A 25,322-nucleotide genomic window follows, 5' to 3' on the forward strand; every position below is an offset into this window, starting at 1 on the left:
ATGGAAAAGGGCAGTCTTTAGAAAATATTGGGGGGGGCAATGAGATTTTCATTTACCCCCCGCTGGCTACGCCTATGAGAGGGGCAATATATAGACCATCTTTTCGGCAACAATGGAGGGCATATATGTGGCATATATGTGCTGACCTAGACCCAGTACTTCGGGCGCTAGAACTACTTTTTTTCAAAATTTGACTTAGGTACTAGTTCTAGAGTATGTCTATGGTACCACTGACCCAAGTCCAAATTCAAAAAAAGTTCCAGTGCCCCAGTTACTGAATCTAGTGCTGACCCTATTACTGGAACCCTGGCCCCAGTGGTTTGTACCTCGATCACAAATGTAAGCCCCGGCTCCCGGCTATACAACCACCATTATTTCCTCATGAACATCCCACCTTAAAGGGAATATACAACATTTGCAAACATCGAAAAATAAAACTACCAAGTTTTTGCGAAATACCTTAATAGGATGTTGGTAAATGACAGTCTAAAGCATCCTGTAAAATTATGGCACCTGGTATACTGTCATTTTCAAGAAAAGTGGTATTTTTGTATCAATTTCCAACGCTGATCGGCCGATCAGCGTTGGAAACAACTGGCTTTTTTTTCAAATACTGGCCCCAATTGACCATCGCACTTGTTTACAATCGATTACAAACCTATGAACGGGTACGAGCCAGCTAGACTGGTTCCCTAACCTTACAATTCCCCAATGTATGTAAACTGCTCTGTTTCTTCTAATATGGAGTCAGGGAACCAGACTACAGGAAAATGATCGTTTTTCTTGGTTTTTATAGCATTTTCGAACCCAAAACCTCCAAAAAGTCAGTGTAACTATATTTGCTTTATATTTCCAACCCCCCAATTCCAACCATTTCTGAAAATTACAGCAAAAGCAAATGATGTATATTCCCTTTAAAATAACAAACACAAACACTTTTATCTTTTTTTATAATATATATTTTCTTCACACTTTGTCTTTGACCAAAAACCCCAAAACTAGAAACAATTTTGAAACCAAAAATGAAAATCTCATTGCCTGTAGCATGTGATACTTAAAAACAAAACAAATTATGTATATAATTACAATAATTCAATCTCAACCCTTAAAATTAATTCTTTTATATTATGGATGGTACATGACAGACATGAACAGTCGTCATTTTAAGCAAAGTTACATCTTTTTCATTTCATGTGTCTCTTTTACTTCTCTCTCTGTCCTGCATGCAAAGAACCAAGATGCTGAACCCCTTGGCATAGAAACAAACGTTTCTACATTATCAACTTTCATCAAACTAAACGGAGTGGTTCTGGGATCAATGGCGGCACCAGACTCTAAAATTGGGGGGGGGGGGGGGGAATTGGGGGGGGGGGGGGGGCAAGGAAATATTTTTTTGGGGGGGGCAGTCAAAATAACATCTTCAGCTTGTGTATACGCGCGCATGCCCATTGTCAATGGTCCGGAAATAAGCCACTAGAGCAACTCAAAAGTGAAGTCGTTTTTATGAATGAGAAATGTATCAAACCGCAGACTGGTGTAACAAATGTACAAAGACATTGACTGCACACTATCTAAGGCTATATAAATGCATGTGTGGCGTGTTTTGTCCACCAAAGTACCGATGTTTATAATGCTTTCATTGGCCCAAAATGTGTCCACATTTTATGAATCTTAACAGCGAAGAAAATAAACATAATTAATCTGTTTGTTGATAAAGTGTTGGGAAAAAAACTGGGGGGGGGGAACTGAGGGGGGAGGGGGGCGCGCCGGTTGTTGCACACCCACCCCCCCCCCCCCCCCCCCCTTCCCACCACCACTATCTGGGATACAAATGGATATACAACAATACCCATACAGTAGTTTATCACATATCTCCCATTTAACAAGGTTATTTTGGGAAATAAAGATCATATGTGAGGCTCTTCAGGTTCAAGAATGGCTGAAGTTGATTATTCAAAAAAAGATGTTGAAAGTATCAATTCACTGTCCTACAGCATCACAATAATTCATGCCAATGATCTGTATGTTCAATGTCCATGTCCATATACAATCCTGAGGGGGGAGGGCTGATGATGATTACTCAAAGGACGCTCCTGGTCATTCCACGACTCAATGTCCCACAGCAACAGTGAGATTCTTGATTTCTTTGACTAATGAAGCAATGGCATCATTTCTGTAGAGAAATATAGAAAAAGAAAAAATGATAAGTAACAAAGAATTTGTACAAACAGGGTTCGACCTTAATTTTTTATTTCACTAGCCAGCCGGGCTACTGAAACAGACTCTCAACTAGCCCGCAAGCATTTTCACTAGCCTGCAAGTTTGTTTTTTTTATAAGAGTGTCTCATAAACAACAATGTGCATACATGTAAAACGTGTATCCTGAGGCAATCTTGTCAGTGTTTTTAATAAACAGATCTCCTAATTTAACCCTAAACAGTTCATAAAATTATATGCAAATTGATACAGGTTTGCTTTCTGAATTGAAGGATGTATTTCTTCCTGTCCTTTCATCTTTGCCGTAGCCCAATAATTTTTGACTCGCCAGCCGGGCTACTTAAGGAATAGTTTGACTAGCCCGCCGCTGTTTTGACAAGCATTTGGCTTGCGGGCTACGGCTTAAGTCGAACCCTGATACAAAACACAACAGGAATACATATTACTTGACAATAGCACCTGATCTTCATCTATTATCTTTGTAGTTTCTCAGAACTTGTAAGGGGATTATTTTTTTGGGGGGGGGGTTGAAAAAAATCTGGACTTTGGAAATACCTGTTGTATGATTTTTTTTTAATTCAGCGGGGTCAGGATTGAACATTTTAGCATGCAATAATCACCACTGTATATCTTTACAGGAAAGACTTCAACTCAACAAGTCTGGGAATATTTTTGGTATGGTTCCTTACTCTTCTTTGATGAGTGTCTTGATGTGTCTGTTCTGTCCTTGGCTGAGGGAAGGGCTCTGAGACTTCTGGCTCTGCTCTTGAATCTTCTTCTTACGATACTCATCTTTGACTTTAACCTGACCACAGAGAAAGTAGCAAACATAACCACTCAAACATATTCACTTTTTTTATTTATAGCCAAGTGTCAAATTCTTTTGCTCTCAATGCTAAGCCATGATATGACAATGGGGGCCCTTTTTTAATCCTCAACACAAATGAGAGCTATTAGGCCCTCGGTGTCAATGCTAACTTATTTTCATCTATTCATTATCTCTGTACAGACTTAAAACTTTGGTATCCGCTAACAGTTCATTTGATAAAAATTCATGCATAAATATATTCAGCATCTTCTAAAAGACAACGATTCACACAAATATATGATGCATTTAACAAAGAAAAAGGCATACAAATTGCTCCTAAAATAGTTCAAATTGATAGAGAAGAGTTCATTATTTTTACCAGCCCCTAGACAATTGACTTATCGCTGTTTGCGAGTTGGCTACGTTCCTTAGACAACCCTATGGCATTTTGTACGTTATGTTTTGTTCGTCTCAGATTTTGTGCGTTCCGCGTCCATTTGTATATCATGTAATTGGACAATATTTCACAAGCTGCATTGACGTGATTCTACCGCGATAGGTTAATTAAAAACAGAAACACAGAATTCTGGCTAGTCTTCTGTGCCTTGGAGATCAACATGTCAATAGCAGTTTGAAAAACTGATTGCCTGGATCAACAATGTGAGGCCCAGGATACTGATGATGGATGCCCAATAGACAGTATAAAACCAGTAAAATATTTGAATCAATCCAATTCAGCACAGACTGCCCCACAGATACAGTCGACTCTTGTTAATATAACTCAGACGGACCTAGCCAAAATGTTGTTATATCAGAATTTTGTATTAAGAGGAGCATCAGTCCCATTCATTGTGCACAGTCGCGACCACAGCTTTATGTTTGCTATAACCAGAATTTGTATTAACAGTGTTTGTACTAACGAGAGTCGCCTGTACTCCCCATAAGCTTCAGTCTCAGGAGCGTATGTCAACATCAAAAAAAATGATCTCGGGCATGTTTAAAAACAAATTTCCACAGTGAGATACAAATTCAGTCAATGTACCTGTGCGAATGAATCTTTGAGCTTTTCCAGCTTCTGTTCCAAATCAGTCATTTCTCTTTGTAGACTTTGCTCAGCCTCAGACAGCACCGGTAGTTGGCTTTGCAATGCATGAAGTACAGCCCCAACCCTGTAAAGACAAAGGAAACAGAATATCCCAGTGTGTACAAGACAGAAGTTAACATAGAATTGACTTGATCTGCAGGACAGAGGTTAGAGGGGGTTACATTTTACAATTGTATAGGCAAGCAAGGCCCCCCCCCCCCCCCCCCCAAAGCAGGGACATGCTCTGGACACCCATTCAGCACTTACAATCTTAACGCTTCCTGCCATCCTTCCCTAAAATCTTGATCAGTCCCTGATAATAATGTCTGGCAGGATATGGGAATTTCTTCCTCTGGTGAGCTAAAACAGGAAGCTGCATACTAGAGACAAAGAACCATGATGGGATTGGTTTGTAAGTTTGTTCACACGGAGTTTAAGGATTGTGATCTTACCTATCCATGAGTTGCTCTTGTTTATCTTGTGCATCACTGTATCTAGATGCAATCTCCTCAGCTTGGTTCTGTATATCAATCTTCAGTTTGTTGCCATCTTGAAGATCAGCTTTCTGTTGCTCCTTCTGCTGTTGAAGAATCTTCACTCTGTTTAAAGATTTAATAAGGGAATAAATGTGTGTTTGGGAGGTATTATAACACTCTGTTTAAGACCGGTGGGAGTCTGGATGGGTGATAATTACCTGAGACGAAGCCGAGGGTAATTATCACCCATCCAGACTCCCACCGGTCTTAAACAGAGTGTTTAATACCGACCAAACACATATTTATTCCCATTCATAAATACTTTTACGGTAAAAAGAACAAATCTTTTTCGCTCCAAAAATCAAAACAAGTCAAAACTCGACGTTGCCAACCATTTTGTTCAACAATTTTACGTCATGTTTTACGAAACACCCCTCTGACTATAATATGGAATGCCCCTCTACAACTCGTTACCTTATAAGGACATTGGTATGTGCGTCGCGCGTACTGCGCGATGTCGCGCAAAACGCAGCTGGGCTGGTGTAGTGTGAATTTCGGACCATGAAATACTGATTCAGTGGTAGTATTGCGCATGCATACGAGAGGAATGTGAACGTTCAACCAATGAAACCTTAAAAGGCACCAGATTTTATGGGAGTCCAAATTTCATGTGACACTGGAAAAGTGTTTAAGACCAGCTAGCCATGTCTTTATCATCCGTTTAAGACCGGCCACGTGACGGGCTCTCGACCAATAGGAATGCGTAAACTGTCTTAGGTATTTATGAATGTTGAATGTATGTCATTAGCCTCTTATCATAGTAGGCCCATAGCAGCCATTATCATTATAGTGATGATTGGAACAATCACCAACTACAACCATGACAACATTGGTTTGGTAGAGCTTGAGAAACTCTCAATCATCATAACATAAGAAATACAAATGGCCGTAATTTGCTTAAGTGTTCTTGACGTTCAAAAGTAGTTGAGAAGCATTTTGGGCAAGCATAAATTGACAATATTTAATGTGGTTTCCAAAAATTTGGAATGTTTGGTTCAATTGCACATAGAATTTGTGAGCCAAAGAGGATGTCCATTATAGCTGATTGTTCAGAAGATATTTTAATATTCGACGTATTTTTCTTTGGGATAAAAAGTTTGAACACAAGTTGTCTCATACTAGACTCATTCTGATAATATAATATGATAATACTGCAGTCTTACACAGCCCACGTATCTATCAACAAATAGGTACGCAAGACGCTGGTAATTATGTCTATTTTTTAAAGACGGGTAAATTAATTTATGAGAAATGTGAGACCCATTCTGTAGCACCTTTTAAAAAGGGTTTACAAGGTGCTGTGGCGCATATTGCAGCCACTGTCAGAAACACTGGGGTAAACCCCTTCTCTTAGCGATAAGTGTTACTGGGTTCTTTAACGTGCATCACACAACACACGGGACCTACGGCTTTACGTCCCATCCGAAGGACAAAGCAATAATGGTAAAGTGCCTTGCTCAAGAGCACAAGGACCATGTTTCCTGTCAGGATCGAACCAGTGTACCACGGCACACCAGTCGAACACCGTAACCATTGGACCACAGCCCCCCCCCCCCCCAGGAAGCCACAAATACATACTGTTATGCACTTGTATGTATATATGTCATCTGTATAGAGATACAAAAGTCTGATGAAATACATGTATAACACAGGGAGTCTAGCTTCTTATATCTCTGAGTGGTTTACTGACCGTTTCTCTATTTCATCTCTTGCCAAGTCCTGCTTGATGATATATTCCTCTCGCAGTACCTTAGTGGCACTACAAATCAGCTCCAAACTCTCCTTGGGGCTCAGACTAGTCTTGGAACTGCCTCTGCAGAGAGAAATAAGACAAGAAATACAGTAGAATGTCACTATAACAAACCCAGTGGAACGTCACTATAACAAACCCAGTAGAATGTCACTACAACAGACCTAGTAGAATGTCACAACAAACCCAGTAGAATGTCACAACAAACCCAGTAGAATGTCACTATAACAAACCCAGTAGAGTGTCACTATAACAAACCCAGTAGTCACTATAACAAACCCAGTAGAATGTCACTATAACAAACCCAGTAGAATGTCACTATAACAAACCCAGTAGAGTGTCACTATAACAAACCCAGTAGAATGTCACAACAAACCCAGTAGAATGTCACTATAACAAACCCAGTAGAATGTCACTATAACAAACCCAGTAGAGTGTCACTATAACAAACCCAGAAGAATGTCACAACAAACCCAGTAGAATGTCACTATAACAAACCCAGTAGAGTGTCACTATAACAAACCCAGTAGAATGTCACTATAACAAACCCAGTAGAATGTCACTATAACAAACCCAGTAGAATGTCACTATAACAAACCCAGTAGAGTGTCACTATAACAAACCCAGTAGAGTGTCACTATAACAAACCCAGTAGAATGTCACTATAACAAACCCAGTAGAATGTCACTATAACAAACCCAGTAGAATGTCACTTTAACAAACCCAGTAGAATGTCACTTTAACAAACCCAGTAGAATGTCACTATAACAAACCTAGTAGAATGTCACAACAAACCCAGTAGAATGTCACTATAACAAACCCAGTAGAGTGTCACTATAACAAACCCAGTAGAATGTCACTATAACAAACCCAGTAGAATGTCACTATAATAAAACCCAGTAGAATGTCACTATAATAAAACCCAGTAGAATGTCACTATAACAAACCCAGTAGAGTGTCACTATAACAAACCCAGTAGAGTGTCACTATAACAAACCCAGTAGAATGTCACTATAACAAACCCAGTAGAATGTCACTATAACAAACCCAGTAGAATGTCACTTTAACAAACCCAGTAGAATGTCACTTTAACAAACCCAGTAGAATGTCACTATAACAAACCTAGTAGAACGTCACTATAACAAACCTAGTAGAATGTCACAACAAACCCAGTAGAATGTCACTATAACAAACCCAGTAGAATGTCACTATAACAAACCCAGTAGTGTCACTATAACAAACCCAGTAGAGTGTCACTATAACAAACCCAGTAGAATGTCACTATAACAAACACGGTAGAATGTCACTATAACAAACCCAGTAGAATGTCACTATAACAAACCTAGTAGAACGTCACTATAACAAACCCAGTAGAATGTCACAACAAACCTAGTAGAATGTCACTATAACAAACCCAGTAGAATGTCACTATAACAAACCCAGTAGAATGTCACTATAACAAACTCGGTAGAATGTCACTATAACAAACCCAGTAGAATGTCACTATAACAAACCTAGTAGAACGTCACTATAACAAACCTAGTAGAATGTCACAACAAACCTAGTGGAATGTCACTATAACAAACCCAGTAGAATGTCACTATAACAAACCCAGTAGAGTGTCACTATAACAAACCTAGTAAAATGTCACTATAACAAACCCAGTAGAATGTCACTATAACAAACCCAGTAGAATGTCACTATAACAAACCCAGTAGAACATCACTATAACAAGTACAGCTCAGGCCAGCACAGCACAGCCCAGCACAGCACAGCCCAACCCAGCCAAGCCCAACCCAGCTTAGCACAGCAAATAGATATCCAGCACAGCTCAGGCCAGCACAGCCAAACCCAGCCCAGTGCAACACAGCCCAGCCTAGGCACTCACCCAACTCCAGCTAATCCAATTACACTCAATCAAAACTAGCGTTTATAATCAAGTCTTACTTTAGAATAGGGTTGGACACATTTCTCTGCAGTATTTTCCTGATATGACTCTGGAATGGTTCTGAGCTGAGATTTCTGAGCGGTGACTCCATCTTTTGAGAACCTCCTTCAGATATCAGGGGTGGAGCTGATGGCACCTCAGTGTTTCTGTCAGAAACAAGTTCAATCAATTGCAAATTGTGAGCTTGGGTTAAAAGAAAAAATCACATTTCATCATCGTGTCATATATAATGTTAATCTTTACATCAGGCATGCAACTGGGAATTTAGAAGAAAAAAACGAGGAAACTCCAAAGCACACAAGACTTTGTACAGTATTTTCCAATTTGTAATGGCATTCATGAGAAGTAAAAAATGAGGAAATCAGTGGATCCAAGGAAAAGTTGCATGCCTGTTACATCTCAAACACAAATTAATCTAAGATGATTGAAGGGACAGGTTTGGAGCACCTACTTGAGAGGAGTGACAATGCAGTCATTGGTGGATGTACGACACAGTAGAGCCTTGCCCAGTAGATGATCAGTCACTATAGTCAAACCCAGGATGGGAGCAGGTGGGCTGAATGATTCAGAAAAGAAACACCAATATCAAGGACATACAAAATCCTTTCAGACTATCATTTCATTAATCCTAACAGAACTCAACTCATCAAACCCCAATGGCATGTTTTGCTGGAATCTGTCAGGATGGGTACAGTACCCCTAAACTGACAGTCTTATTGGGTTGGCACACCTCCAGAAACAAAGTCAGAAATACGTGTGTGCAGTTTCCCATATGGTGTTGGAATTTGCCAGGATGGGTATGGTTCATAGTAAATCATGCTTGGGACTTGGGGTTAATCACTCTATTGTTTCTTTCAGACAGATTCTGCAAGGATCAACATATCAGGTCCCCTAATCATTTAATATGTTAATATACATGTATATCTACATGTATTTCAGGTTGCTTCGGTATCTTAGCAATTTGCAGCAAATCAGTTTCTCTCAGGAAATCAAGAAAACTGCAGAGCCAACCCATTCACAGGATTTCAAGAGGGGGAGGACTTAGGCTCAAGACATTGGACTAACTCGTGCACATCATTTGAACTCATTCACACAACTGCTACATGTTTTGGTTACTTGTTCTTAATTCTTTTAACAATGTGTTTCTATCTTTTTATAATATACATGGCATTTTTAAAGTTTTAATTGAAGGAGAAATGTCATCTTCTAATTGGCGCTGGCTCTTATGAAGGTAATAGCTAAGTTATTTGACAAAAAGAAAGCTTTTTAAAAAAAGGGTTTCTTTTATGGAGGGGCAGGGAGGGGGCAATTGTACACACCCAATTCATACCCCACCATGATACTGACCAAAGAGCAAGTTTAAAGAAGTAGACAGTTATATCATCAAATAACATCCCAATCAAACAAAGAACCATGGTAAGCACAAAAGTCAAGTACAGAGACAACCGCTCCAGTGAATGTTAGCCAGAGGGGGTAGGTTCAAGTCCCACATCAGCATTCCTTTTCCCCCGAAACTGCACTCGGAACGTGCTCAGCATAATTTGTAAATAGTATGTAAGACTATGATCAAATCCCACGACAGGAGCCCAAAGGACATGTTTTCACCACTCAGTTTTCATATACAATATGAGAGGCATGCTCAATTCTTCATTTAGATGTTCATGTATCACTCAGTCCGACATCTTAACATAAAGGTAAAATGTGGACTGGTTTGATTTCCATAGTAAAGATTTGTAAAAAAAAAACGTTTTGAAAACTCCAAAATAGCTGTGATAATTTGTTGGGGTAAGTCACAATTCTGTCACTTTGTGTTTATGCTTACCATGATTCTGATGGCTTGGTGCATATCATGTGTGCTACTATGCAGGGCTGGTCTTGATTGATGACATCCATGACTGTACCATCTTCAGTCCCTTCACGCTCTATAAGTATAAAAGCCAAAAAAAAAGAATCATGTTAATCTTTGTTAAAGCTCCTAGGCATGATAGTATTTTATTGGGTCATGTGCATTGTGTGATCCATTATTTCCAACTAATTGAATATCCAGCTTGAAAACAAGAAACACAATTAATTGGGCTAAAAATACCTTTTACAATGGAGCAGGTCCAGTGACATATATACTAGTTAAAAACAAAAATAGACTGGTGACTGATTTAGTGATCACTATTTATTCAGGGTTCCAACTGAAATCTTACAACGGAACTCCATGACTTTTCCAGGGGAAAAAACTTAGGGTTTAGGATGACCAATATATTCTTATGTTGTTGGTATTTTAGAAGCCCATGTACAATACATCAGCTAGTCATCACAGTGAGGCAAGGGACACCACTCCCTTTCAGCCATCCAGTTTGACATCAGACCAAAATACATCACAATGGTGCATTCGGCATGCAGCAAGTATAGAGCATACACGAATAGAGGAAGTAAAGTGAACTGGAATGCAAACTGGAAGATTGTCATATAGCCAAATATTACGCATCATTCATCACATATGGGTTATGCAGGATTCCATGAGCTTTCCATGACTTTCCATGTAGCTTTAAACTAGTGCTGCAAGTGAGCCCTCAGGTTCAGTTTGGGTTCGGTTCCAAACTTTTATCTGAATATTGGTTCGCTTCAGGTTCGGCAGCAAATTAGAACATCAAAACGAGTTGCTGCGGGACTATACCTGTTAATCGTATTCATGAATAATAAACCTCTTTGACCCTCCCTCTCAAAGTGTCAAAATCTATCAAGTGACAGGTTTTAACAGTTTTGTAAGTGGGGCTCATATTGGTACAATGGACAGGCTGTGGCAGTTTTGTCAACTGAAGGTACCATGCCTTGACTGACAGTTGATAGCAATGAGTGAAAATGTTCATGTACATTACTTTACAAGTCAACATCTTTTTTAAATCAATCCGATAATGGTTTGTTCTTATTATCTGACACGAGACTTGCTAAAATGCATCTGAGATTTTTTATTTTTTTCATGTAACAAATCCTTTCATCCGGTGAATAGTCAACCTAAATGTGAACCCTACATTGATCAACATAGAACAGTAAGCTGAAGAGTTCATTCACCTGAGGAACAGTACTGTATGAGTTTCTGTAGCCAGGACAATGTGACACAGTGTACACCAGCACTATGGGAACAGTAGTACTCACACGGTGAGGAAGGATCTGCCAGGATAAGAAAAGCAATCCAAATTTGTAAATAGTGATCTTTAGTTGATGACACGTATGAATTTGTTCAGTGGCATTGTAGAAAATTTGTTTTTATGATACATCTTTATACTTACAAGCATGGCAGTTCAAAATATGACATCGATGGTTAAAAAAAAAGGGCACGCGTTCATGGATTCGGCACCCATTCATGGATTCGTCAAATTACAAACCAACTACTAACAGAAATTTTCCAAAAATGTGTCACTTGGATCATCTTTGGAAATGGCATTTTTTTTCCTCCTTCAAAATGACAGCATGATGACCTCAATTGACCCCCGGATGACCTTTTGACACTATAACCTCAATGGTAATCCACTGCCGCGAGAGGGCGCTATCATGACCAACCAATATTACCCACGAACCCGTCAAAACAACGTCTAGGACATTTGCTATTAGTTGTGTAATGCGAGCGCACCTGTTTGGCCTAATATATGCAGCACGCAATTCAAAAAATTCATGGCAGTTCCGAAGCATACTCTCAAATTTCCTCCAGTAGTATAAAAGATGCAGCAAGAATTTTGTGCAACTTCACTGGTCAACTCTTTTGTTGTGTGTATAATATGGGTGAGACTGAAAATGGACCGTAATTGCCTGCAGAAGTCGCGCACGCACACTAGTTTCCCCCATTTTTCCGGGGGAGATTTTAGGAAATGTCCTAGACGTTGTTCTGACGGGTTCGTGGGTGATAATGGTTGGTCGTGATAGTGCCCTCTCGCGGCAGTGGATTATCGCGTATCAAACCATAACAACGTCTAGCCCCTAGACTACAACACAACACATCAGCACCCCTGAACCTTAATTCTCAGCAACATTCAATATTTGGGAAAATGAGAGTAATTTGTTAAAGATATTTACACCTGGATATGGACGTTCCAGTTGATGGAAGTTGGAAGAAGCATTGTTGTCCTTTTATCCCTATTTCTAAAGATTTCACTTGTGGGGTACCATTCCCTTTGTTTGAGGATATGGTCATCTGCTGAATACAGAATTTAGGACTTGTAACTGTCCCCCAAAATTATCTTAGGGCGACACAAAAACAAAAGTAAAAACACAAAACGATAGCAGTAAACACACTGACCTTTGAGTAGAAGAATTGGGTAGGCAGTATCCTCAGGATATTCATCTGATAATACAGTGAGTGATAACTCAACACTCTCATACACATAGAGAGATGCATCAGACTTGCCTCCAACACTACCAATGTCTGACAGGGATGCTGATGTTACAGACTGCAAACAAGTATGTAAACACTATCTAGTCATTCAACAGCTTCTGGCAACTAGATAAGTGAGAAATTACTCATAGCAATGTGAAAAGCTTGCCAGAGAGAAGGGATACATTTCATATGTTCAGAGATGAAACTGGCCTTAGCAAAAAATCGCAAATTTCGCCTAAGCAAAATGGAAATGTGTGCCCGACCGCAGTCCCTTCATGTATAATTTTACCGAGAACGATATCCACAAGAACGATGTAAAATCTAAAAAACCTCCCTGGTAAATGCAGTTTTCTAATGTAAGTCGAGAAATAGTCCCTGTTGTTATCTTTTTCCTCCAACCATTGCCACTGGAAATTATCTTTAACGCCCGTTTCTTTTTCGGAGAGATTATCCTTGCGTTTGACCATCAGTAACATTTTTGTAGCGGCTATAGCATCGTACGTGTGCATGCACGCACCATGCACGATGTGTACCGTGTGCCGCAGTGATTTTTCCGTGTCATAGGTCAATGTTTAACCTGTTCTCCAGCCGGAAAAGGGTCCGATCAATGTTGGCCTAGGTGTTTCTACCGGAGAAACACTCAATTTGCGACTGGTGAAAGAGATTATAACTACGCTCGCGATTATTTTTACGTGCCGTTTTCATCGACTTTTCACATTTTGTGAAAAAATCGTTACAAAATCAAATTTTGTGGGACACATTTTAAGAAAATCGGAAATTTCGTTGGAAAAGTCAAAAAGTTGGTTTTCCGATTAAAATTGGAAAAGTTTCATCTCTGCATGTTACCATTTTGAACACTTTTTATTACATAGCCCTAACAGTCCTGAATCCTCCAAATTCAACACGATTTTACACACCCCCGAGGGAGTTAAGGTTAAATGTGCGTGGTAAGCAGAAGCAGGGTGGGTAGTCCAAGACGGACCTGTGGGTAAATACTTGATGTTTCAATCGGTACAATGTGATCATTTTCAAGAGAGATATTTATCTTTCCATGATGTCACCAAGAATCTACAGTTTACTCTTTTTACATTCAAAACTTCAAATTCACTATGGGAAGTGGGTGAATAAAACATATCCATGTGAATATCATCAATAATATTATGAACTGCAAGCAAACTATACAACTAAGCATCTTACGTGATCATCTTCATCATCATCTTCATCCCCACTCAGTACAATGCAATGATGTAGTATACCACCAGAGGTTGCCACCACTAGTACAACAGGACTAGTATGAAGGCACATTATACTGCAGGCATCTAGGCCATAGTTGTCTTCTGCTGGTGGATGCATGGTCAGGGGCCCTTGTAGATCTGTATGGACATACCTATAATTGCCACAGCATTTATTTATGGGATCACACACGTGATACTGAGACAATGTACACTATTATAATTTTCAAAATAGTCATATAATCACTTCAATTTGTTTTAGAAAACACACCTTAATTCACCATTTGAAACAACAATTTTTATTAAAACAAATGTGCAAACTCCTGAAGAACAATTTTGCCAATATACCCTTTGGGGTTTATATCTTCAACCCTAACAGAACTCAACCCATCAAACCCCAATGGCATGTTTTGTTGGAATCTGTTAGGATGGGTACAGTACCCCTATAAAACTGACAGTCTTTTACACTGGGTTGGCACACCTCCAGAATCAAAGTCAGAAATATGTGTGTGCAGTTTCCCATATGGTGTTGGAATTGGCCAGGATGGGTATGGTTCCTAGTAAATCATGCTAGGGAGTTAGGGTTAAATTGTTTGTGAGGTTGGAGAAATTATTGTTCTAACGATAGTTTTAACTAAACATCTTTAAAGACACAAAAATGGTACAAAGTGTCCTTGAGATTTATTTCTCATGATCCAGTCACATACGTCTTTCATAACCAGCTGAACTCAAGTGATTTGCAAACACGCATTCCTACCTTGGTTCTGATAAACTCGTCAGGAGTAAAAAGACATCTCCATTGCCTTTTAAGATGTAAATTGGGAACAAGAACGGGACTGGAGCACTGGGCCTTCCTATGATGAAACAAACAGAATAGATGAATGAGTGTGATATTACTATTGAGTGTGATATTACTATTCAGTGTGATCTCTGCATAAGGTCCTTGGTGTATACAAAAACCCAAGCATATTAATGTTAACCCAATACCCATTGGATTTGTCTAGACCACCCTGCTGAATCAAACAAGGACAGAAAACAAAATCAAGCAGCAAGAACAAAAGGTCGTTTGTCTTTTGAGTCTATCGTTACTCACCTCAATAGTGCAAATGCCTTACTTTCAGGTCTGCATGTTGCTAACCCCAGCACACAAAGTCGGAATAAAGTATATGCACTTTATTCAGACGTCTTGTTTTGATCAACTGATCATAAGCAGTCAGCTATTTTGATTCAAACTGGCTAGCTTTCCTTAGCAAGCTCAGTAATCACATCCATAGTTAAGTCATCTGCACTAGTAAACAAAAGGTTGTGGGTTCAAGTCCCACCCAACGAAGCTTGTCAGTTGTTCTAGCAAGCTCTCAGACAGCATGGAGCACACAGTGCTTTAAAACAATAGGTTGGTGGATGGTAACAATCTGAGAATTCTTACTTCCAGGTCTTGTAGGTTCTTCCATTGCTGGTCCAAAGTCAAATGCCACAGCTATATCTCCTAGAGCCACCTCAAACGTTGACCTGTTGGCCGACAGTGAGTAGCTGGTGGAATACTCCCCTAATCTGTGACACTGGATTGGCTTGTGTGGTGAAGTCATGTCATAGATCCTGTGCACAATTATTGTAAATTTGATTAGATATGAATAACTGTCAATTACTCCCCACTGACATATATTTAGTTAACATGTACAAGAACTGTTAAAATCTTAGGACAGATCTTAAAACAATAGAAAAACTAACACTTACATTTATATGTATGTGCGGCACTCAACACAAAATGTGAGAGTTATCTGGTGACAGTTGTTTTCTTGGCATGCTTGGTAGATACATGTGTAATGTGCTCCACTACCATTTAATCAAAATTCACTTTACTTACTACATGTACTTTGTAATCCCTACATTTTCCCCCGTGAGATTGTGAAATTATGGTCAGAGTCAGATTTGAATCATGGCAAGGCTGTATGCTCCCCATGATGACACACCCAACAATTGTGGGCGATGAGCATTCAAATAATAACAAACAAGTTTTGGGGTATTCGGAACGGATAACAGATGAACATGCAGGGAGCAAGGCCGGAAATATCTGTCAGCAACCAAGGGCGGATCCAGAACACAATTTGGGGAACCAAAGAAATTGTTGTTCCCCAAAAAGTGGGTCCAAAAAATTAAGGCGTGGGGTTCGGGGCCAGCTTAAGGGGCCCCAATTTTTTGGATTCCAGATGCTCTATTGGGCGATACGAGGCAATTTCTTACTGCTTTGACCATTTTTTTTTAAGGAAAAGATGAGGGTGTACGCAGTGCCCTTGTCAGCAACCCACTTGCAGTGAGAGAGGCCAGAAATATAAATGTGCTGCCCGAGGGGGGTGGCTTCAACCCACCTGGCTTGAGGTCGAATGATAAGTAATCCCGCCCCTCGTTCCTTTCTTGTCAAAATTATCCCGGCGTGAACTGGATAATGGAAGGGACAGAGACAGTGTTTACCTTAATGTGTTGTCAGAAGTAAGAAGAACCAAGTGTCTATCAGTGTCACTTCCTGGGTACCAGGCAGCTTGCAGCAAGCGTAGCGTACCACTTGACATCATAAATCTCTCCGCCAAGATTGCTGTTCTAAATGCCACCAATGTAAGTTGTGATTGTCAGTCAAAATTAACAAACAAAATTACACTACATTCATTCAATGACCAATAACTGAACAGCATATCATTGATTATGCAAGTGATCTATGTAAGATGCAGTACATGTACCTGCAGTTGATTTGTTCCTTTCCTGCCTCAAATTGTCCATACTGTCCATGTCGTCTTGGAAGTGTCATCACTGATGCACCTTTGGCACCCCAAAGTAGAACATGATGACCTGTTGCACTCAGGTCAATATGCTCAATGTCAAACCTTGGTGTGTTAGTGCATAGGAGCCTCTGCAACAAAATACAAATGTTCAGGTTTTACATTTTCTCCTTTAAATAAAAGGGCAATGATTCCATTTAGATGTAATTCCAAAGCTTACATGATTTGTGTCTCCGAAGGATTCTTTTAAAGGGAAATAAAGTCCAAAATTGTAAAATGGTCTGATTCCCATCTTGTGAATAGTACGCAGTCACAATGACAATGTTGGCGCCAAAAATAGTCTCCTAAATAGTCACTGCGACTGTTCAGTGCGACTGCGACTGTTCAGCTGCCAAAAATATCATTTAGGCCTAGGCTAGGGCCTACTTAAATTAAGCTTGGGCCGGCTAAATGCAAATTGTCAGTGTCACTGCCAATAAAAAAGTACATGTAGCTTGTATGGGTGACAGGGTGCAAGTGTGGCCTACACTTACAGAGGTAGTCCAGTAAATTGGCTACATGGGGCTATGCCTAGGTAGGTTACGGAAACTCTGACATGCCAGCCCGACTGCCTCTGGCCGCACACTATCACAAGCTCTGTAGTACGGCCAGATTGGCGTTGCTGCCTGGCCCAACACACTGAAAAGTGATGCAGTGATTTTGCTACCGATTTTGATCGAGTTAGGGTTCTAGTCATAGAGGAACTCATACATGTTCAGAAACACATTCCTTTATCTAAAAATCTTCATCCATCTGGCAAAAAAACACGATGATCAGTCTTTAGCTCGTCTCAAAAGTGTTCCTCCATGGGATTTCAAAATGGCAGACTGGTTTTGGCCGTCGTTTATGTATGCATTTATGCGGCCATGTGCATGGTTATGAATTTGCATTGTACAGTTCATGATCATGTGTTGTTAGGTGGCGCGTGCGCGGCGCGGCCGGCCATACAAACACGAGGTCATGAGCTGTAAAATGCATATTCATAACCTTTCCTAAGCGTGCCCGCATAATGCATACATGTACATAACAACGCGTCTAGCATTTTGAAATCCCGGGTAGACACACTTTCGAGACGATATTCGCTTCAGTACAGTACTTGTTCTGGCATAAAGGGAGTTCACTGTGTAGTTCATTTAAATTAACACCCTCCTGTGACATCACACTACATGTGATTATTGTTTTTTCTCATCATTATTGTGCATGAATGGAGCATGGCATGCCATTCAGCTTCTGATGAATGGTGTATGGGGCACATATTTTTTGACGTAGGTAGGAGAAGCCACCTATGTGTAATTCACTCAGTAATTTAACAGAATCGAAGCAAGGCACTTAGGTTTTCGTTCTCTTTTTCCCCTTCAATTAAAAAAATGGTAATTGGAAAAATGGACATAGCAGGATTCGAACCAGGGACCTTTCAATCCATAGCTCATCTCCCATCAGGCTACTGTGGCAGCTCGACAACTGCCGTTTTTTGAGTTTTAAATGCTTTGAATGTAACTAATTCACTAAATAATAACAAAGATGTTCATGATGTTAGTCCGAGTATAAACTAGAACTCTGCGAATCGCCTTTTTTAACATTTGGACATGGTCGGGCGAGTACAGCGCGGCGCGCTCCTCCTGTTATCCTTTAAAAGTCACAAGGTTGGGCCACTAAGACTAATGTTGTCGAATAGAAAACACGAAACGCCCGTATAGCCCAGCAGAACTACAGTTGGGACAGTCCCAACTAATAGTTTGCACGATCCCAACTATAGTAGTGGGGACCGATCATGCGATGCCATAGTTTGGGGCGTAACACGACTACAGTCAGATGAAAATTGAAATATCACGACTGGTTAACCTGCATTCTGTTGCACGACTGGACGTCGTCTGCGTCGAGCAGATCTTTCAAATTCATCGTCAAAAGGCGACTTTCTCTAGTGTCCCAAGCGAATAACTGGCCTTCCCGAACCACCAACAGTTTCTCTGGTTCTGTTCTATGAGGTGCATACTTTCCGTTGTGTCTTAAGTTGTCAAAAATCGGATGAGAATTTAAACTTTTCCGCCACAACTCAATCCGCGAATCTTCTTCGAAATCAGCCATCTTGATATCGATTGCTACATGTATACATGTGTACGTACGTACGTGTACTGCGGCCGGTATGCGGGCTTTCTTTGGACTCGACCATATTTTTTCAAAGGGCAAAGGTAAAGGCTAGGCAGGATCAAAGTGTAATATCTTTTATCAATAAAAGATTCATTTGGTCGATCATCAGGAGTTTATTAAACACAATTTAGGGAACAAAATTCAATTTTTGGGGGAAAAAATGAAATTGTAAAATTCCCTCAAGGGATCGACCTTGATGAAACCTCCAGCAATCAGCGATTTCGGCGGTGGTTATCCAATGGGCGCTATAATCAGTGGTGCGCGCGCGTGTATGACGTTTTTACTGTGGTCATTGACTATATTAATTTAATCAGTTGCATACAAAATATTTGCTGCCTACACATGACAACTCCCCGTCATCTGTTTCGTGGGTCGTTGATCACATGTCATTGAATTATTGTAACCCCTCCCCCCCCCCCTCAAAAAAAAAAAAACAAGTGCGAGTGCACAATAAGCTCTGGCCGTGTTGCAACATCATTTTGCAAGACGGTACTGCCTACCAAAAAAACAAACATAAAAAAATGATGCATGCAAAATAGATACGGGCTGCAACGTGAGTTTTTACTTTTCAAATTGTATAAGACCATTGATATGTCCCTCAACTGTTCCGATGTTGTGCCGGTACTCCCTCGGACATGCAGATGTATATATATGTGTGCCTACGTCAAGATTATTAATTAATGTTTTAAACCGAGTGAACGTGTGGCTCCAAGGGAAAACGCTGGCTTCCATTTGCACTGATCCTAGTACAAGTCCTACACTCAACATTAAAAAAAAAATTCATTTTCCAAAAAGTACAAGTTTTTGTTCCAAAAAGTACAAGTTTTTGTTATAAATCGATTTTCGATTTTCTCTTTCTCATCTCAACAGATTATGCGATGTGTCTCCAAGTCCACCCAGCAAACATGACGGTACTGGGCCGATGCCGGCTTGTAATGGGCTTGTTCTGGCAGTAACTTACAGTTTGAATGGTACAAAACCAGAAGCGGGCCATAACTGGCTTGATGGCGGCAATGCGGTTCCGTGTTGAGTGTATTGGTCCGGTGCTGGCGCTATTACGGCAAACCATAACGGTAACACATTGCAGAGCCTGAATCGGGCCGGTGCCGATTCTCTTACGGCGAACCATAACGGCAAGACCGTACAGAGCCTGAACTAGAATCGGGCCAGTGCTAGCCCTCTTACCACAAACCATAACGGCAAGACGGTACAAAGACTGCTCGGGCCAGTTTTGGCTCTCTTACGATAAACCAAAACGGCAAGACGGTGCAGAGGCTGACGCGGGCCAGTGCCGGCTCTCTTACGTCAAACCATAAGGGCAAGACGGTACAGAGCCTGAGTCGGGCCAGTGCTGGCCCTCTTACGACAAACCAAAACGGCAAGACGCCACATAGCCTGAATCGGGCCAGTGCTGGTCCGCTTACCACAAACCAAAACGGCAAGACGGTACAGAGCCTGAGTCCGGCCAGTGCCGGTCCAATACCACAAACCAAAAACGGCAAGACGGTACAGAGACTGAATCGGGCCAGCACTGGGCCTCTTACAACAAACCAAAAACGGCAAGACGGTACAGAGCTGAATCGGGCCAGCGCTGGGTCTCTTACCACAGACTTAACGGCAAGACGGTACAGATCCTGAATCGGGCCGGTGCTTACCATGGGCGTCGCGAGGGGGGGGGGGGGGGGGGGGGCAAGGGGGGCGCTTGCCCCCCTCCCCCCCCCCCCCCCCCCCTTCCTGGAAAAGCAAAAAAAAAAAAAAAAAAAAGGAAGGGAAAAAAAAAGAAAAAAAAAGAAAGAAAAAGAGGCGCGAAGTCATAGTGGTGTAAATTTAATGGGGGGGGGGAGGGGGCAAAATGTCCCTGCCCCCCTCTGAAACTGATAAATTGAGAATATGTTGAGAAGTACAGGATTTTTTGGGGGGGGGGAATGTGTTTTGCCCCCCTTTAGAAAAAATCCTGGCGACGCCCATGGTGTTTGCCCTCTTACCACAAACCATAACGGCAAGACGGTACAAAACTGAATCGGGCCAGTGTTGGCTCTCTTACGATAAACCAAAACGGCAAGACGGTGCAGAGGCTGACGCGGGCAAGTGCCGGCGCTCTTACGTCAAACCATAAGGGCAAGACGGTACAGAGCCTGAGTCGGGCCAGTGCTGGCCCTCTTACGACAAACCAAAACGGCAAGACGGCACATAGCCTGAATCGGGCCAGTGCTTGCCCTCTTACCACAAACCAAAAACGGCAAGACGGTACAGAGACTGAATCGGGCCAGCACTGGGCCACTTACAACAAACCAAAATGGTAAGACGGTACCGCAGAGCTGATCGGGCCAGTGCTGGCCCTCTAATACCACAAACCAAAGCGGCAAGACGGAATACAGCCTAAATCAACAGATTCTGCAATGTGTCTCCAAGTCCATTTTGGCCATGGTTGGCAGACGGAAGTAGAAAACAATTTATTCCACGGTGGACATCATTGCACATGGCTCCCTCCAGAATATTTCCTGCAAGTGTAAGAAGGGACGATGCACCTCAAGAAATTGTTGCAGTCTGGCTGGGGAATTGCAATTGCACTGACTTGTGTCATGGCACTGATTGCCAGAACACCACTTCTCAGACAATAGACCATTATCATGTTGCAGCCGTTAGATTTTTTTCCCATTCAATGTAACCAAAGCGAGGCTGAAAGGAAAAATAGTCTGGTTCCTTTTTGCACAAAAAAACACACATTATCATTCAGTATTGTTATTGCATACAGGGAACATGACAGAAATGGTGGCAGCACGATAAAGTTCTATGAATGCCTGTCTAGCGGTGATGATGACAGTATCTATACTAGACACAGTTTACATGTAAAGGCCCCATGTATTTTTCAATGAGTCGGCTCATACCACCTGTAAGTGTAACTATAAAAAAAAAAATGTACATGCACAGTACGTATGAACTATGATTTGAACTAAATGTGAACTGTGATCATGCGTTTCATGAAGAATATTTCTTTGATTTGTATTTGAAAGCGAAGTTCCAGTTTCAAAGAGCTTATTGGCTTAATGGCAATCCAATCATCTACAAATAGTTCGTCCAGCTCCAAATTTAAGAGAAAAACTAAATGATGCCTTGAAAAAACATTATGTTGCGTACCTACATAATTAATTACCACATTTCTGATATGGAATTATAAAAGTTCCAGTTCTATAGACAGTAGTCAGCTTCACATTCGTGTAATTTATAGGAAGTTCAGTGATCAGTTAATTGGCGGTTTGCGGTACTAAGCACCATGTGAACGATATCTCTTGCGACTCTTGGTAAGTTGTGTGGTTCTGACTGATGTTTCGAACAGTATGCTCTGCTCGTCATCCGAGGATGCCTTGAAAAAAAAATAATTTGTAAGCATAAAACATTGCATAATATGGTCATAATATTCATACTTAATTGCCATGAAACCTTTAAACGTATGAGACTTTTGGCATCAAATTACCTCATGTATTGACGTAATTCGGTCATCTACAAAGAGTTCTTCGAGCCATGCATTGTAGAAAAATAAAGCTTTCAAAAAACAAAAAACATTTAGTTGCATAATTAAATAATAATTTTTCATAATTATGAAATCTTTGGAATTCCAGTTTTAGACAGTTTGTTTAATTTGGATAAATGACATAATTCAGTATTATTCCAGCATCACAGAAAATTTCAGTGATATACTTTGGAAAAACACTGTTTTGGCACTACACTGACTATGACCAAAACGTTATGAGTGATACATAATTTTCTACTTAATTACCAAAACAATAAAAGAATATGACATTTTGGCATCAAAGAATATAGTTTAGGTTAATTATACATTTTATTCAGTCATTCACATTCATTCATTTTATGCAGTCATTTACATTTATGGAAAAAGTTAGTTAGGGCCTATGCCTTATGGATTTATGATGCAGTTATGCCTCAAAATCAGTTTGAAATAAAACATTGCACATAATACAGTCAAAGCATTGTTTTTGCATTATTAATTACCGTTATTATGAAACCCCTTTGGCTATGAGCCTACATTCGTTTGCAGTTATTTATCATTACTTATTCTAAGTGGGTGATAATCTGCATACGGTAATCGAAGGGGATAGCTTTCGCCGTCGATTGTCAGAGGCCCCCAAAATGGACGTTTTTTTTGCATAAAACTTCGGACGAAGAAGTTGTGCTTAACGTGCCACCTGAGAGCTTGGCAACAGACAGAATTGAATTCAGTACCCTCGAATTGACAAAGAACAAGTATATTTTTGTTGCCACCAAAAGCTATGAAGGGACTTCATTTTCTAGACGAAATAGGATTTCTGGCCCACGGTCTAATATGCATTATGGTTGTTGAGCGTCCTCTGCGATAATTTCATTATAGCACGCAGGTATATATTATCATGAATTTTTGAATTGTTGAGCAGCTCGATAGCTTGCGTGCATACATATGTTCCCCAATACCTATGTTCCCCAATACCTATATGTTCCCCAACCCTAACCCTAACCCTAACCCTAAGGATTTTGGGGAACTATTGGGGAACGGGTATACTGGTAGACAGCTCAGTCGATAGGGTCGTGATTTTGTACTACGGGAGATCCTTCCCCGAATTTCTTTTCTTTTCTAATCTGAGGATTTGGAGGAGTGTTTAAAAGAGAAATAAAGTCCGAATTTCATTACGTTCGAATTCATTTCTTTTTCTCTCAGTTTAGTATTTTTTCTCATGTTTTTAAGAGGAGTAAAGTCCAAAACGTCACAGCGTATACCATATGCGGATGTCGTTTTAGGAAAAAAAATCGCCGCCAGTCCTCACTCGCATCGTCAGTTCCCTACAAACTTGTAAAAATGAAAGAGTATTTTTAGATTGTTAACATTCGATTGGTCAAGCCATTGCAGGGAATAAGCCTCTGTACTGATGACGTCACAATTTGTTTACATGTGCACTTTCCTATGGAGCCAGTGGGGCCCACGGTCCACTGAGCACCATAGGAAAGTACAAATGTAAACAAAGTGTGACGTCATCAGTACAGAGGCTAAACCCTGAACCGGGCTTGACTACATGTATGTTCATAGGCATATACAGTGACGAATAAAATGCACCGGGGAGGGGGGGGGGAGGTACTCGTGGCAGGATTGGCACGTGATCACTGTACACACACGAGGCTAGTCTTGGCCCAAGACGTCAGTGTTTAATATGCACTTTTTTCTTTTCTTTCTCGCACTTACGTCTTGGGAAATCTGTAGCAATGGGGCGTGGCCATTTTATGTAAATTAGACCGTTGGTGTTAAATATGGATATCTTCGGCAAAATGGCGCTGCGCGCGTGTGGTGACCATGCATCGCAGTGATACCCCCGGCCCGCAAGATCGAGACCGACTATAAACAATTTCGCGATGCTGATTGGTTCCCTGTGAAAGCCTAGGGAGAAAATAAAGAAAAGGGCCCAAGACGTTAGTAGTGCGAGCAGGCGAGCGGCTAGTCTAATCATAAGTTAGATATTCACAAGATAGCCCACGAGGCCCACTTCAATGGAAAAACAATAATTGTATGATTGTTCATTGTGCAAAGCAACTGTCCAAGTGTCCATCATAATGACGAATTATCTAAACAACTAGCACAATTATTGAAGAACGCTTTCGTGATTTATTGATAGTTGCCGGGATTTGTCTACAGACCTTCAGTACCGTGTCTGAGAGCTTGTTGCGAGATAATTCAAAAGCTTACTCGGGTGGGACTCGAACCTATTGCAGACGTTTACTCGATGACCGTCAGGGAATCATGAGTGTGTCATTTCGCATCTGCTGACCGCGCCATCATGATATGTGGAAAAAATAAATCCTTCAAATAAAAACTTGCATGCGGTTTAATACCGCAACCCCGTTCAATATCACTATTTACCATCCCCGACGCAAATGAGGCTACTATAATGTCGGTGTTTGAAACTGAAGAAAGTATACATGTACATGTACATATCAGTCAATAACAGTGTCTAGAATAGATTATTACAATTTCACTCTCTTTACTTAAAGCATTTTCGTCCGACTTTATTGGCCAAGCATCATTCTGGAGTAGCGATCTTGAGGATAGCCAATAGCACACGTATCATGCAAATTATAATAATATATGATTGGAGACCGATACATTGCCGCATTATGACGGAGATAGAATTCCATGAAATTATTTGAAAGCTATTGAAATTATCCAAAATATCTTTCCGAGATATCTAATATATTGTTGTTGCTATTATCATTCGTATTATTATCATGATTATTAATATTTATGTGTATTTTCTGACAAATGTTGTCGAAATAATATAATAACGATTGTATTTTTCCACGGATGATCAATTATACAATATCACCCCTCCAATAAAAATGGTTAATGCCAGTGCTGGTTTGCCGTGTCCGCGTACGCGTACGTCC

The 25,322-nt window shown here is 40.6% G+C and overlaps 1 protein-coding gene across 1 annotated transcript; it reads right to left on the minus strand.

Moving 5' to 3' along the window:
• Positions 1-1,773: 1,773 nt before the first annotated feature.
• Positions 1,774-18,865, minus strand: LOC119726948 (nucleoporin 88-like). The gene is made up of 16 exons (XM_038198791.1): positions 18,591-18,865; positions 16,671-16,840; positions 16,408-16,533; positions 15,365-15,534; positions 14,696-14,792; positions 13,904-14,093; positions 12,629-12,779; positions 11,407-11,505; positions 10,166-10,265; positions 8,795-8,899; positions 8,343-8,489; positions 6,336-6,458; positions 4,562-4,708; positions 4,068-4,194; positions 2,907-3,022; positions 1,774-2,173 (listed from the first exon to the last, which is right to left on the minus strand). Exons 1-16 carry the CDS (start codon positions 18,831-18,833, stop codon positions 2,110-2,112), a joined length of 2,175 nt encoding a protein of 724 aa, XP_038054719.1. The 5' UTR covers positions 18,834-18,865; the 3' UTR covers positions 1,774-2,109.
• Positions 18,866-25,322: the final 6,457 nt, after the last annotated feature.

The sequence above is a fragment of the Patiria miniata genome, unplaced genomic scaffold (genome assembly GCF_015706575.1).
Source record: "Patiria miniata isolate m_02_andy unplaced genomic scaffold, ASM1570657v1 HiC_scaffold_2, whole genome shotgun sequence".
Lineage (NCBI taxonomy): Eukaryota > Metazoa > Echinodermata > Asteroidea > Valvatida > Asterinidae > Patiria > Patiria miniata.

Coding starts and splice junctions, on each gene's coding strand:
- LOC119726948 (XM_038198791.1), bottom strand. CDS start 18,833: ATGGCTGATTTCGAAGAAGATTCGCGGATTGAGTTGTGGCGGAAAAGT. Junction 8,900..10,165: donor ACCAAGCCATCAGAATCATG/GTAAGCATAAAC, acceptor TGAATCATTCAG/CCCACCTGCTCCCATCCTGG. Junction 6,459..8,342: donor GTGTCCAACCCTATTCTAAA/GTAAGACTTGAT, acceptor TTCTCTCTGCAG/AGGCAGTTCCAAGACTAGTC.